Below are 13658 nucleotides of genomic sequence, written 5' to 3' on the forward strand. Positions count from 1 at the left end.
CCACACCCACCAGTCACACTAAGCCACACCCACCAGTCACACTGAGCCACACCCACCAGTCACACTAAGCCACACCCACCAGTCACACTAAGCCACACCCACCAGTCACATCTACAGTTGCAGGCTCATGATTGTTTCTCCATCCTGGTTGTGTGTCCTCGTCCTCCAGGATAAGAGATTCCTCCAACAAGCCCAGGAAAGAGTTTGTCCCCAAGCCGAGGACCTCCATGGATTTCTCCATCAGTGAGAACCACAACGGAGGTATTCACAGCGGTTCTGCTAAGTCCCCAGGTAGGAGGCTTTGTGCCTCAGCTCTCCTCCTCCCTCATCTGTCCATCCCTGGTCCTGCGGCTCTGTGCCTGCTTGTCCATCTGTCAGCTGGCTGTGCTGTGGCTGGAGGTCCCTTTCTTTCTCTCTTTCTGTCTGTCTGCCTGTCTCTCTGTCTGCCTGTCTCTCTGTCTGCCTGTCTCTCTGACTGCCTGTCTTTCTGTCTGTCTTTCTTTCTCACTGCCTGCCTCTCTGTTTCTCTGTCTGCCTGACTGTGTCTCACCTTGTCTGTCTCTCTTTCTCTCTGCCTGTCTGTCACTCTGCCTGTCTGTCACTCTGCCTGTCTGTCTCTCCATCAGTCTGCATGTCTCTTTCTCTTCCTGTTCCTCTCATCTATCCATCCGTCAAGCGTAAACAAATACAAACCAAACCCAGTTCCTGTTCTCTTCCCTCCTCTCTCAGCAGCCAGGTCTCCAGGTGAGGACTACAATCATCCATCACTTCCTCTGTGTTTCTACCTCCTCTTACCTGTCCATCCTTCCTCCATCCTTCCTCCATCCTTCCTCCATCCCTCCTCCATCCTTCCTCCATCCTTCCTCCATCCCTCCTCCATCCTTCCTCCATCCCTCCTCCATCCTTCCTCCATCCTTCCTCCATCCTTCCTCCATCCCTCCTCCATCCTTCCTCCATCCCTCCTCCATCCCTCCATCCCTCCATCCTTCCTCCATCCCTCCTCCATCCTTCCTCCATCCCTCATCCATCCCTCCATCCACGCTGGCCTGGCTCTCTAATGCTTTATTTAACACAACTGCTTTTGTTTTCGTTCTGTCTTTCCTATGCGATCGCTTTCTCTTCTCCGCTTTACAGCACGATCCCCAGGTGAGCCAGGAGGGAGCGGAGAGATAAGCCACCTCTCTCTCTCTCTCTCTCTCTCTCTCTATCTTTCCATCTCTATCTCTCCATCTCTCTCCAATCTCGCTCTTTTTATTTGCCAGCAAAGTCATTCCTGCATCTCCAACCATCCCTGCATCGTCCATCTACCCGTTTATTCATCCCTCCATCCATCACTCTATCAAATGTTACTGGGACATAATCACCTCTATTGTTCTCTTTCTCCTCCTCCTCCGCCTCCGCCTCCTCCCCTTCTCCCCTTTGCAGCCAGGTCGCCAGGTGAGCCCAGAGTGAAGTGAGGAGAGAAAACATCTCTCTCTAAATCACTCTGTTTGTCTGTCTCCTCCTGTCTCCTCCTGTCTCCTGTCTCTCTAAATCACTCTGTCTTTAACCCGCCATCAACTGCTTTGTCTGTTTTTTTGAGTCTCCTGTCTTCTCCTCTCATCTTCTCCTGTCTCCTCTAGTCTCCTCCTGGCTCCTCCTGTCTCCTCTTATCTTTTCCTGTCTCCTTCTCCTCTCATCTTCTCCTGTCTCCTTCTCCTCTCATCTTCTCCTGTCTCCTTCTCCTCTCATCTTCTCCTGTCTCCTTCTCCTCTCATCTTCTCCTGTCTCCTCCTGTCTCCTCCTGTCTCCTCCTCCTGTCTCCTGTCTTCTCCTCCTGTCTCCTCCTGTCTCCTCCTGTCTCCTGTCTCCTCCTGTCTCCTCTTGTCTCCTCCTGTCTCCTCCTCCTGTCTCCTCCTCCTGTCTCCTCCTGCAGTTTTCTGTGTTCCTTCGTCTGTTCCTTCTTTCTTTCACTTTGATTTTCCTCCAATTTGTCCTTTGATCTTTATCTCCCTTTTTGTCCCCTCAGTAAGTCTGACAGCTGATTATTTCACCTATGTGGTCTGTCTCCCCTCCCTCCTTCTCTCTCTCCCTCCCCCTCCCCCTCTCTCTCTCTTCCCTCCCCCTTTCAGCCAGGTCACCAGGTGAGCCCCTCTCTCCCCAAGAATGTTGTTCACTCACTTTCTGTCTTCTTACAGTTCTCCAGCATTCACTTCTGAGACAACTGCTGACTACCTTTCCCCTCCCCAGCCCCCCTGGACCAGCCCTGCTGCCGTGCCCTGTACGACTTCGACCCGGAGAACGAGGGAGAGCTGGGCTTCAAGGAGGGTGACATCATCACCCTGACCAACAAGATCGACGACAACTGGTACGAGGGAATGCTGCACGGCAACTCTGGCTTCTTCCCAGTCAACTACGTGGACATCCTCGTCCCCCTCCCCCACTAGAGGGCGCTCCTCGGCCGGCGCCAGAAGTCGCTTGGTTGGCTTTAGCGGCGGCAGCAGAGAAGCTGTTTCCCCGTCTCCCGTCCCCTCTCTCCCCCCCGCCCCCCTGCATCCCCGCCCCTCCACTCCTGAATATTCCTGGTAACCCCCCTTCACTACGAGGAGAAGACAACGCCATACACAGATGGGAAGCAAGCCAGTGGTGAGGTTGAGCTGGGACCGATGGCGTCAAGCCAGGAGGGAGAGCAATAGCTAAAGACATTGGGGTTTTGAATGCCACTGTGGGCATCACACACTACTGGTTCAAACACTAAGCTGGGGGTCGTGATCTTTTCAGATGGGTGATTTATGGTTTCTTTCAGGAGTTTCTCTTTCAGCTCCTGCAGTCTCTCCCTGTCCTCCCTTGTTCAGGCCAGGTGTTCATTGGCTGATAAGTATTTTCCAAAATGGCCGGCTCTCTTCTTCTCTGTGTTTGTGAAAACTTCTAGATAGCACTTTTTCTCACTGTCTCATATCATACAGGTTCACTTATTTCACCTCCCCCAGTATGCTCGTTGCTGTAGGCATGTTTTACCCCTTACGACTGTTCTGTGTTTGAACTTATTCTTCAGATTTAACTTGTAGGAACGTTCGAGCTGAATCTATGTTTAGGTTTTATAACTCCCGTCTCCGAGGGCAAAAAATATATATAAGAAAGAAAAAAAAAAGTGGAAGGTCTTCTGTTTGCATGCTTAGGTTGTTTCTTCGGGGAGTTGGCCTTCATCTCACGCAGACTGTTTCCCCAGACAGTCTCCTCCTCAACTTCCGGCTGTCATTCAATGAGGGTTCAGGGCGGCAGAACAAAATAATCAAAACCACTCCATCCTCATGCACGCAAAACGAAAGATCGCCTATCCTAAATAAGCGATTTTCTAAACAGACCTGATTAGGATAGAGAGAGAGGGCTCTCTATGTGGATTCTCTCTAACGTGATTTAAGACGCTAAAATTGACCTGCCGGACACCGCTGCATTGAGCTCTGACAGAGCTGAGAGCTTATCCATGGCAGATATACACAGTATGTATATATATGTACATATATATATATATATACAGCATAAAAAATATTGCCGTTCTGAAAACCACATCTCTGTCAAATCTCTGTACTGTATATTTGAGCCAATGATAAACAATTGGTAATTAATATTTATGGCAACAAGCAAAACTCAAAATAAAAAATTACAGATTGTGGAGTTCAACTGTTTTAAGTGACGTCAAACCAGAGCTGAAGCTTTCTTCTCAGTATGAAATTTGTTTAAAAAAAAAATATGATTAAAAAATCAGTGTGTATTTTATTAATGACGTGGAAATATTTGTGAAAAATGGTCAATGTATTGTGATATAATAATAATTACTTATAGGAATTTACCGCTTATCGGAGCTAGACGTATTTTCTTCAGCTGAAGTGAGGTATTCCTCTCTTTTAGGAGAATGTCTTTTAGAAGTCAGGTAGTCTTCAATAGTGTAGCTATTTATAAGCAATGAGACTGGAGAAACAGAGCTTGTGGTTAAGTAATAAAAAACTTCAACTTATGCCTAAATGGGGGAAAAAGAGATTTTCTACAATGTGTGTAACATAAATGGCAACATTTCTGTTAAACCATATGTGGAATTTCTCTTTTTTTATATACTGCGAAGAATGTTTGTTCCCAGATGAAAGTCCAATTCTCCTTCTGTTCCCGCTTGAAATAGGCCTTCTAGTTTTGGGTCAAATTTTCATAAACCCTTCTCATCCCATTCAGTATTAAATAACAACATGTCACCTGTAGCCTAAAGACGTCCATCTCTCCCCCGACACTCCCCTGTTGCCTAACCCCCCGTACGAGACTGGGAACATCGGTTACATCCACAACTCAAACTACTGTCGTCATATTCTACCACTACACACCAAGCAACTGGATTCTCTCACACACAGCTCACACACAGCTCCTATGTAGGCCTACACCTGTTCCCTTTCATTTCAAGCATCTCTTATTCAGTGGCTTTCCTGTAAAAATGTCCTCTGCAAAATTACAGTGACTGTGTGTAACAAGGGGCAATAAGAATAGTATTTAACCCATTTTTGTACGTGGCTGTGCTTGCGAGGGTGGGTATATGTGCGGGCTGGTCAGGTGTTTGTGTGTGTTTACCATGCGATGTGAAGAGGGATTTTAGTGACAGGTGCTTCTGTGATGAGGTAAACATGAAATTGTTTTGTCAAACTTAGTTTTGTTTCAGCATTGAAATCAACGTGTGGATGTCTCTATGACAACAGACCAATGCAGTATGAAGATTCTGAACGCTAATCCAATGATAAACACCCTTCAAAAACATGTTTTTTTTGTTTCGTTTTTTTAAAAGGAAGCACAAGTTTTTGTATGAAAGTCTTGTTCATTGGTGGAGGAACCAGGGGTATATGGTGGAGAAACCATGGGTATATGGCACTGGCTGGATTTTTTTTTAGGGGTATATATTTCCTTAATTTTCTTTCTTTTTTTTCTATTATCAATTATTGTGTTTATCTTTGGCCTCAGTGAGGACTGTACAGCTTTTCAGTGTTCTGTCATCACCCTGTGTGTATAGTCGCACATCTACAGTACCGTACCTTATTTTTGTAACTGTGATAAAAGTATATACATATAGATGTGTATATATATATACATATACAATATATACAATACTTATATAGGACTTATTGTGAAGGGAGGGATTCTTTGTGATGCACACAATTGATGTCTTTGAATTCTTCTTCTCCTGTTTAATTTATTTTCATGATTTGATTTTGATTCAGTTTCTTTCCTGCACTGGATAAGTTGGAGACAAAATGCTTGATGTAAGAAAAAAAATACTGATAAAAATCTCTCAATGTAACTTATTGAAATAAATATCAAGACACGGTTATGTTGCTGTCATGTGCTGTTCCTTCCTCTGCCTCTAGAGGGCATGTCTTACCCAACACTGCATGTGGAATCAGAATTGGAATCCGAAAAAGTTTTAATCGCCATGAAAGTTTGCACAGACAAGGAATTTACTTTGGCAGGAAGGTGTATACATTCAACATATAGGGATCTTAACTTTAATATGTGGTCTACCTATACTAAAGGTACAAAGTCTCACTAATCCTAAGAATAAAATAAAGAATATGAAATATTAAATGTCCATAATATACAATGTCAAATTCAAATAGTATAAAAAATACAAATAGTGCAAAAAATACAAATAGTGTAACATAGTGCAAATATCAATGAGGGTGTCAAGGTGTCATTGTACAGATAGTGGCTAAAGTCAGTGTGAGCCCTTGGCCTTGTTGAAGAGGACAGCAGCGGATGGGAAGAAACAGTTTTTGTGGCGTGAGGTTTTGGTCCTGAGGGGAGTGGCTGAAACAGGGTGGTCTTTCCCCCAAAACACCCATACTAACCCCTTTGGTCATTTTATTAAAAACACACTTACTAATCCCTTTGGTCATTTTATTGAAAACATACATGCTAACCCCTTTGGTCATTTTATCCAAACACACATGCTAATCCCTTTGATCATTTTATTCAAAACACACATGCTAACCCCTTTGGTCATTTCATCCAAAACACACATGCTAACACCTTTGGTCATTTTATTCAAAACACACATACTAATCCCTTTGGTCATTTTATTCAAAACACACATGCTAACCCCTTTGGTCATTTCATCCAAAACACACATGCTAACCCCTTTGGTCATTTCATCCAAAACACACATGCTAACACCTTTGGTCATTTCCCCCAAAACACACAAGCTAACCCCTTTGGTCATTTTATTCAAAACACACATGCTAACCCCTTTGGTCATTTTATTCAAAACACACATGCTAATCCCTTTGGTCATTTTATTCAAAACACACATACTAATCCCTTTGGTCATTTTATTCAAAACACACATGCTAACCCCTTTGGTCATTTCATCCAAAACACACATGCTAACACCTTTGGTCATTTCCTCCAAAACACCCATGCTAACCCTTTGGTCATTTCCTCCAAAACACCCATACTAACCCCTTTGGTCATTTTATTAAAAACACACTTACTAATCCCTTTGGTCATTTTCTTGAAAACATACATGCTAACCCCTTTGGTCATTTTATCCAAACACACATGCTAATCCCTTTGATCATTTTATTCAAAACACTCATGCCAACCCCTTTGGTCATTTACCCCAAAATACACATACTAACCCCTTTGGTCATTTCATCCAAAACACACATGCTAACCCCTTTGGTCATTTCCCCCAAAACACACATACTAACCCCTTTGGTCATTTTATCCAAACACACATGTTAACCCCTTTGGTCATTTTATTCAAAACACACATGCTAACCCCTTTGGTCATTTTATTCAAAACACACATACTAATCCCTTTGGTCATTTTCCCCAAAACACACATGCTAACCCCTTTGGTCATTTTATTCAAAACACCCATGCTAGCCCCTTTGGTCATTTTATTCAAAACACACATACTAATCCCTTTGGTCATTTTATTCAAAACACACATGCTAACCCCTTTGGTCATTTCATCCAAAACACACATGCTAACACCTTTGGTCATTTCCTCCAAAACACCCATGCTAACCCTTTGGTCATTTCCTCCAAAACACCCATACTAACCCCTTTGGTCATTTTATTAAAAACACACTTACTAATCCCTTTGGTCATTTAATTGAAAACATACATGCTAACCCCTTTGGTCATTTTATCCAAACACACATGCTAATCCCTTTGATCATTTTATTCAAAACACTCATGCCAACCCCTTTGGTCATTTACCCCAAAATACACATACTAACCCCTTTGGTCATTTCATCCAAAACACACATGCTAACCCCTTTGGTCATTTCCCCCAAAACACACATACTAACCCCTTTGGTCATTTTATCCAAACACACATGTTAACCCCTTTGGTCATTTTATTCAAAACACACATGCTAACCCCTTTGGTCATTTTATTCAAAACACACATACTAATCCCTTTGGTCATTTTCCCCAAAACACACATGCTAACCCCTTTGGTCATTTTATTCAAAACACCCATGCTAACCCCTTTGGTCATTTTATTCAAAACACACATGCTAGCCCCTTTGGTCATTTTATTCAAAACACACATACTAATCCCTTTGGTCATTTTATTCAAAACACACATGCTAACCCCTTTGGTCATTTCCCCCAAAACACACATGCTAACCCCTTTGGTCATTTTATTCAAAACACACATGCTAATCCCTTTGGTCATTTTATTCAAAACACACATGCTAACCCCTTTGGTCATTTTATTCAAAACACACATGCTAACCCCTTTGGTCATTTTATTCAAAACACACATGCTAACCCCTTTGGTCATTTCCCCCAAAACACACATGCTAACCCCTTTGGTCATTTTATTCAAAACAAACATGCAAACCCCTTTGGTCATTTCCCCCAAAACACACATGCTAACCCCTTTGGTCATTTCCTCCAAAACACACATGCTAACCCCTTTGGTCATTTTATTCAAAACACACATGCTAACCCCTTTGGTAATTTCCCCCAAAACACACATGCTAACCCCTTTGGTCATTTCCCCCAAAACACACATGCTAACCCCTTTGGTCATTTCCCCCAAAACACACATGCTAACCCCTTTGGTCATTTTATTCAAAACACACATGCTAACCCCTTTGGTCATTTCCCCCAAAACACACATGCTAACCCCTTTGGTCATTTTATTCAAAACACACTTGCTAACCCCTTTGGTCATTTCCTCCAAAACAACCATGCGAACCCCTTTGGTCATTTTATTAAAAACACACATGCTAACCCCTTTGGTTATTTCTTCCAAAACACACATGCTAACCCTCTTGGTCATTTCCCCCAAAACACCCATGCTAACCCCTTTGGTCATTTACCCCAAAACACACATACTAACCCCTTTGGTCATTTCATACAAAACACACACGCTAACCCCTTTGCAACCTATAATTGTAACACCAGATGGCGCCATCAGATTGCATAGATATTTCATGAGGGAAACGTCTCAGCAGATCCTGTCTGGTTCCTGTCTGGGACGGAGTAATCAACATGTAATTACATTTGTCTACAAACTTACAAGTTATTTCACAGCTCTGTCTTAAACTACATATTCTGCCTTTACTTCCATGATAGCCAATCAGATGAGTCTGTCCACAGCAGAGCAGCAGGGGGCACACAGGAGGGAACATCTTCAGTCACTTTTATCCAAAACAACCTTCACTTTATCTTTTCTCCTGCTGTTGTATGTTTTGTGCTCAGACATTGTCACAGGCTGTGACCCCTCCATGTTGTGGACACTCAGACCCCTCCATGTGGACACTCAGACCCCTCCATGTTGTGGACACTCAGGTCCCTCCATGTGGACACTCAGACCCCTCCATGTTGTGGACACTCAGACCCCTCCATGTGGACACTCAGACCCCTCCATGTGGACACTCAGACCCCTCCATGTGGACACTCAGACCCCTCCATGTGGACACTCAGACCCCTCCATGTGGACACTCAGACCCCTCCATGTTGTGGACACTCAGACCCCTCCATGTTGTGGACACTCAGACCCCTCCCTGTGGACACTCAGACCCCTCCATGCTGTGGACACTCAGACCCCTCCATGTTGTGGACACTCAGACCCCTCCCTGTGGACACTCAGACCCCTCCATGTTGTGGACACTCAGGTCCCTCCATGTGGACACTCAGGTCCCTCCATGTTGTGGACACTCAGGTCCCTCCATGTGGACACTCAGGTCCCTCCATGTGGACACTCAGACCCCTCCATGTGGACACTCAGGTCCCTCCATGTGGACACTCAGACCCCTCCATGTTGTGGACACTCAGGTCCCTCCATGTGGACACTCAGACCCCTCCATGTTGTGGACACTCAGGTCCCTCCATGTGGACACTCAGGTCCCTCCATGTTGTGGACACTCAGGTCCCTATCATTCAGAATAGTTTCGTAAGTCGCATTTCTCATTGCAGACCGTAGACACTATACTGATCCAAACCTGAGAAAGAATGATTGATGGTGTGTGTGTGTGTGTGTGGGCGTGGCAGAAGTGTGTTCTGCTTGAGAGCTGTATAAAGGGAGGAGCAGCGATATGGAACAGCTTGTTGGCCCGCTGACAGACTGAGCAGGAGAGCCCCAACACACAACGGCATCTGTCAATCTAAACTGTCGCTATGACCCCCCACACACACACCCACACACCCACACACAAGTTCACACACACACACACCCACACACAAAAGTACACACACACCCTTTATACAGCTCTCAAGCTGAACACACTGCCCTGCCACACACCACTGAAAGACAAATACTCACACACGCACAAACACTCACACACGCACACACACACTCACACACTCACACACTCACACACTCACACACACGAACTCATACACACACTCACAAACTGAAAGACAAACACGCACGTACACACACATTGAAAGACACACGCATACTTAACTAACCCAGCCTACCAGGAGCTCTGTGTGTGAGACTCTTTCAGCACTAATGAAGCGTCCCACAGACACCACCCCACATGTACACACACACACACACACATACAGCTGCACGAACATGTACACACACACACACAACTGCATGTACATGTACACACACAGCTACATGTACACATACACAAAGCTGCACGAACATGTACACACACACATCCACAGAAACCACCCCATATGTACACACACACACACACACACACACACACACACACACTCACTCCACCCAAGGTGTTGCCCCTGTCATGCCCCTGATCACAGCAAATATACATACACCAGTGTCCATGTTTGACCTGGCACAGGTGGCAGCGATCCACACACACACACACACCGGCCAGCCTGGACGAGCCTGCTGGTGTCTGTGGAGATGTGGATCAACTATGTCAACATGCTGCGTCTGTGTACACACAGCTGTTCTGAGGAGGATGTGTGTGGAGCAGAGGGGTCTCCAGCCCTGCTCCTGGAGAGATACCTGCCTGCAGGTTCTCACCCTAACCCAGAACACATGGTTCTAATAATGAGCTGGTTGATCAGGTAACTAGTGTTGAATCAAATCTGATAAGTGTGGTTGGAGCAAAACTCATCAGACAGGCAGCTCTACAAGAACAGGGTTGGAGAACCCTGGTTTAGAACATGTGAGGCAATGTTCCTCAACCCTGGTCCTCAGGGACCCCTGCCCTGCATGTTCTAGATGTTTCCCTGCTCCAACACACCTTATTGTAATGAATGTGTCGTTATCAGGTTTCTACTGAGCTTGACAGCCCCAGTTGCAGACGGAGCTGGGTACAAAGGTGCAGTGCTGGGGCTAGTAAAACGGTTGAAATTGAAATCAAATTCAAAATGTGCACATTTTGATTGCCCTGTGGTGTTTTTAAGTGGACATTGATGCTCTAGGAAGCCTGTATTTGAGGTTTTGTTTGCTGCTTGTGAGTTATATATGGATAGCCTTTGTCAGATAGTTATTTACAGTAATAAAGATTTGAGACCACTTTTAGAAGGTGCTCCCTCTTGTGTTTAGCTGCAGTATGACATGACCTGTGAACATAGACACCACCAAGTCTCTCCAACCAACTAAACATGCCTTAACACACACACACACACACTTAGGCCAGTGCACACACACACACTTAGGCCCGTGCACACACACACACACACTTAGGCCCATGCACACACACACACACACTTAGGCCCGTGCACACACACACACACACACACTTAGGCCCGTGTACACACACACACACACACACACTTAGGCCCATGTACACACACACACACACTTAGGCCCGTGCACACACACACACGCTCAAGCACAACCCTGTGTCTGTCACACATGGGAAGTCAGACAGACACACACACACAGACTAACCTTTCACACAAAGCCTCTCTCTCTCACACACACACACTCTATCTCTCTTTGTCTCTCTCTCTCTCTCACACACACATACATACACACTCTCTCTCCCTCTCTCTCTCACACACACATACACTCTCTCTCTCTCTCTCTCTCTCTCACACATACACACATACACTCTCTCTCTCTCTCTCTCTCTCTCTCTCTCTCTCTCTCTCTCTCACACACACACACATACACACTCTCTCACACAGACACACGCGCCAGGTCAGTAAGGTGTGAGAGGAGACTGGGGTAGAGAACATGGGACAGACAGGTAATCTGGTAAAAAGCATTCCTCAGCCCTTCTCAGTCCTTCTCCAAGTGGGTGGCCCTCTCAGACAACCCTCTACCCAAACCCCCCCCATCCTCCCCCCGCCCCCCCCCCCCCATCCTCCCCCCCCCACCCATCCTATAAAGCCCATGATGACCTGGCATTCTCTAGCCCTCGTTCTCTGTCCTGCGTTCTCTATCCCAGACCCTGGCATTCTCTAGCTTGTGGCATTTTAAAATGTCTCGACAAATCATCACCCCTCTTGAACACATTTCATCAGCTCTTATGTAAAGCTGCTTCTCTCCCAAACGGCAGACTAGATGTTTACAGCCTCTAACATGTCAGAGTCATGATCGCTATCTGTTTCAAAATCTTGAGAAGGCTAATCTGGCTATCTTGAAGGATCTGGAATGTTTTAACTCAATTTAGAATGATCTTTCTCACCTTTCAACAAATTGGTGCCGATTCTACAGACGTGTATTTCTACTTGATTTAAAAAAATCTTATTTCAGTTTCTTGCTCAACATTGGGCCTTTTTAAATTAGAGGTTAAAAAGAAATTAAAATTCCCAAAAAGGAAAAACCCGCCCTGACCTCCTCCTGGACTCCCAGCGCCGCGCGGCCCGTCCCAACATGGGCACCTTCTCTCTGAAGCGTCGCTTTCTCTGCTGATCCAGGGGGGGTTGGTGGTTCTGTCCCTGTGACCAGGAGGGGTGGAGAGGCAGAGACCAGGAGGGATGGAGAGGCAGAGACCAGGAGGATGGAGAGGCAGAGACCAGGAGGGGTGGAGAGGCAGAGACCAGGAGGGATGGCGAGGCAGAGACCAGGAGGGGTGGAGAGGCAGAGACCAGGAGGGGTGGAGAGGCAGAGACCAGGAGGGGTGGAGAGGCAGAGACCAGGAGGGGTGGAGAGGCAGAGACCAGGAGGGGTGGAGAGGCAGAGACCAGGAGGGGTGGAGAGGCTGGGGAGACTGAGGCAATGACAAGAAATAATATTGATTGTGCCACCAAATACAGATTAAAACTAAAGTAACAAGTCTGGCTTGAAAATGTAAGAAATACAAAGTACAGATATTTGTGTAAAAAAAAGATAGTGAAAGTAAAAAGTTGAAAAATAAATAGTGAAGTAAAGTATTGATGCGGTAACAAAGTACAGTAATGAAGTATTCGTACTTGGTTACGTCCCATCTCTGAGAGACAGACAGAGAGAGGGAGACCCAGAGATTCAACAGCTGTCAGGACAAATGTAGCTGTGGGAATACAGTGTGTGTGTGTGTGTGTGTGTGTGTGGCTACATGTTTGGCCCCAGCGTTCCTACATACTTTCTCTATTCATCAGCAAGGCTCTGCTCTCAACACCAGACAGAAGCAGCTAATACCCTGTCTGTCAGCCTGCCTGTCTGTCAGCCTGCCTGACGAGCCTGAAGATGACACGAGGTGGCACTACGGGTCAGGCGGGGGGGGGGGGAACACAAATACACCCAATATGTAAAAAACATAAATACACGTGCAAGGTAGAGTAAATACAACTACAGATTTAAATAATGTCGCACACACGTCTTGGCCGTTTCCTTTGTGGATTTCAATCCCTGTCTTAGGACAGAGTCCAACAAGTAGACTAACACACAAGTAGACTAACACACAAGTAGACAAACACGCATCCTTGAGCTTTGTGGGTTTTCGCTCTTGAGCCGTTAGAAATCCGTGTCCACAGTGGATGGCTGGTCACACTGACATCACAGAGAGCTGGTTGGGACTTTAACCCTTGTGTTATCTTCGGGTCATTCTGACCCATCAGTCATTGTGAACCATCGTCGTATTGCGACAAATTTACCGCATACAAAAACAAAGTGAAGCATTTTCTTTTAACCGTTGGGCTGTCTCAGACCCCCCACATTGCAAAGGTTAAAAGAAAATTATTTTTATTTGTTTTTGTATTTGGTCAAATTGGGTAAACACAACGATGGTTCGTTATGAACCTTTGGGTCATGTGACCCGAAGGCAGCACAA

At 45.4% G+C, this 13658-nt stretch overlaps 1 protein-coding gene across 1 annotated transcript in view; it reads left to right on the top strand.

Moving 5' to 3' along the window:
* sh3gl2a (SH3 domain containing GRB2 like 2a, endophilin A1) overlaps positions 1 to 2496 on the top strand; it is a 28562-nt gene extending 26066 nt beyond the window's left edge. Inside the window, exons 8-11 of the mRNA XM_067250449.1 lie at positions 170 to 303; positions 730 to 744; positions 1135 to 1146; positions 2230 to 2496. Of these exons, the coding sequence (XP_067106550.1) occupies positions 170 to 303; positions 730 to 744; positions 1135 to 1146; positions 2230 to 2426 (358 nt within the window). The 3' untranslated portion in view covers positions 2427 to 2496. The remainder of the gene's footprint in view (positions 1 to 169; positions 304 to 729; positions 745 to 1134; positions 1147 to 2229) is intronic.
* The last annotated feature ends 11162 nt before the right edge of the window (positions 2497 to 13658 follow it).

This window comes from Osmerus mordax, chromosome 14 (assembly GCF_038355195.1).
Source record: "Osmerus mordax isolate fOsmMor3 chromosome 14, fOsmMor3.pri, whole genome shotgun sequence".
Classification (NCBI taxonomy): Eukaryota; Metazoa; Chordata; class Actinopteri; order Osmeriformes; family Osmeridae; genus Osmerus; species Osmerus mordax.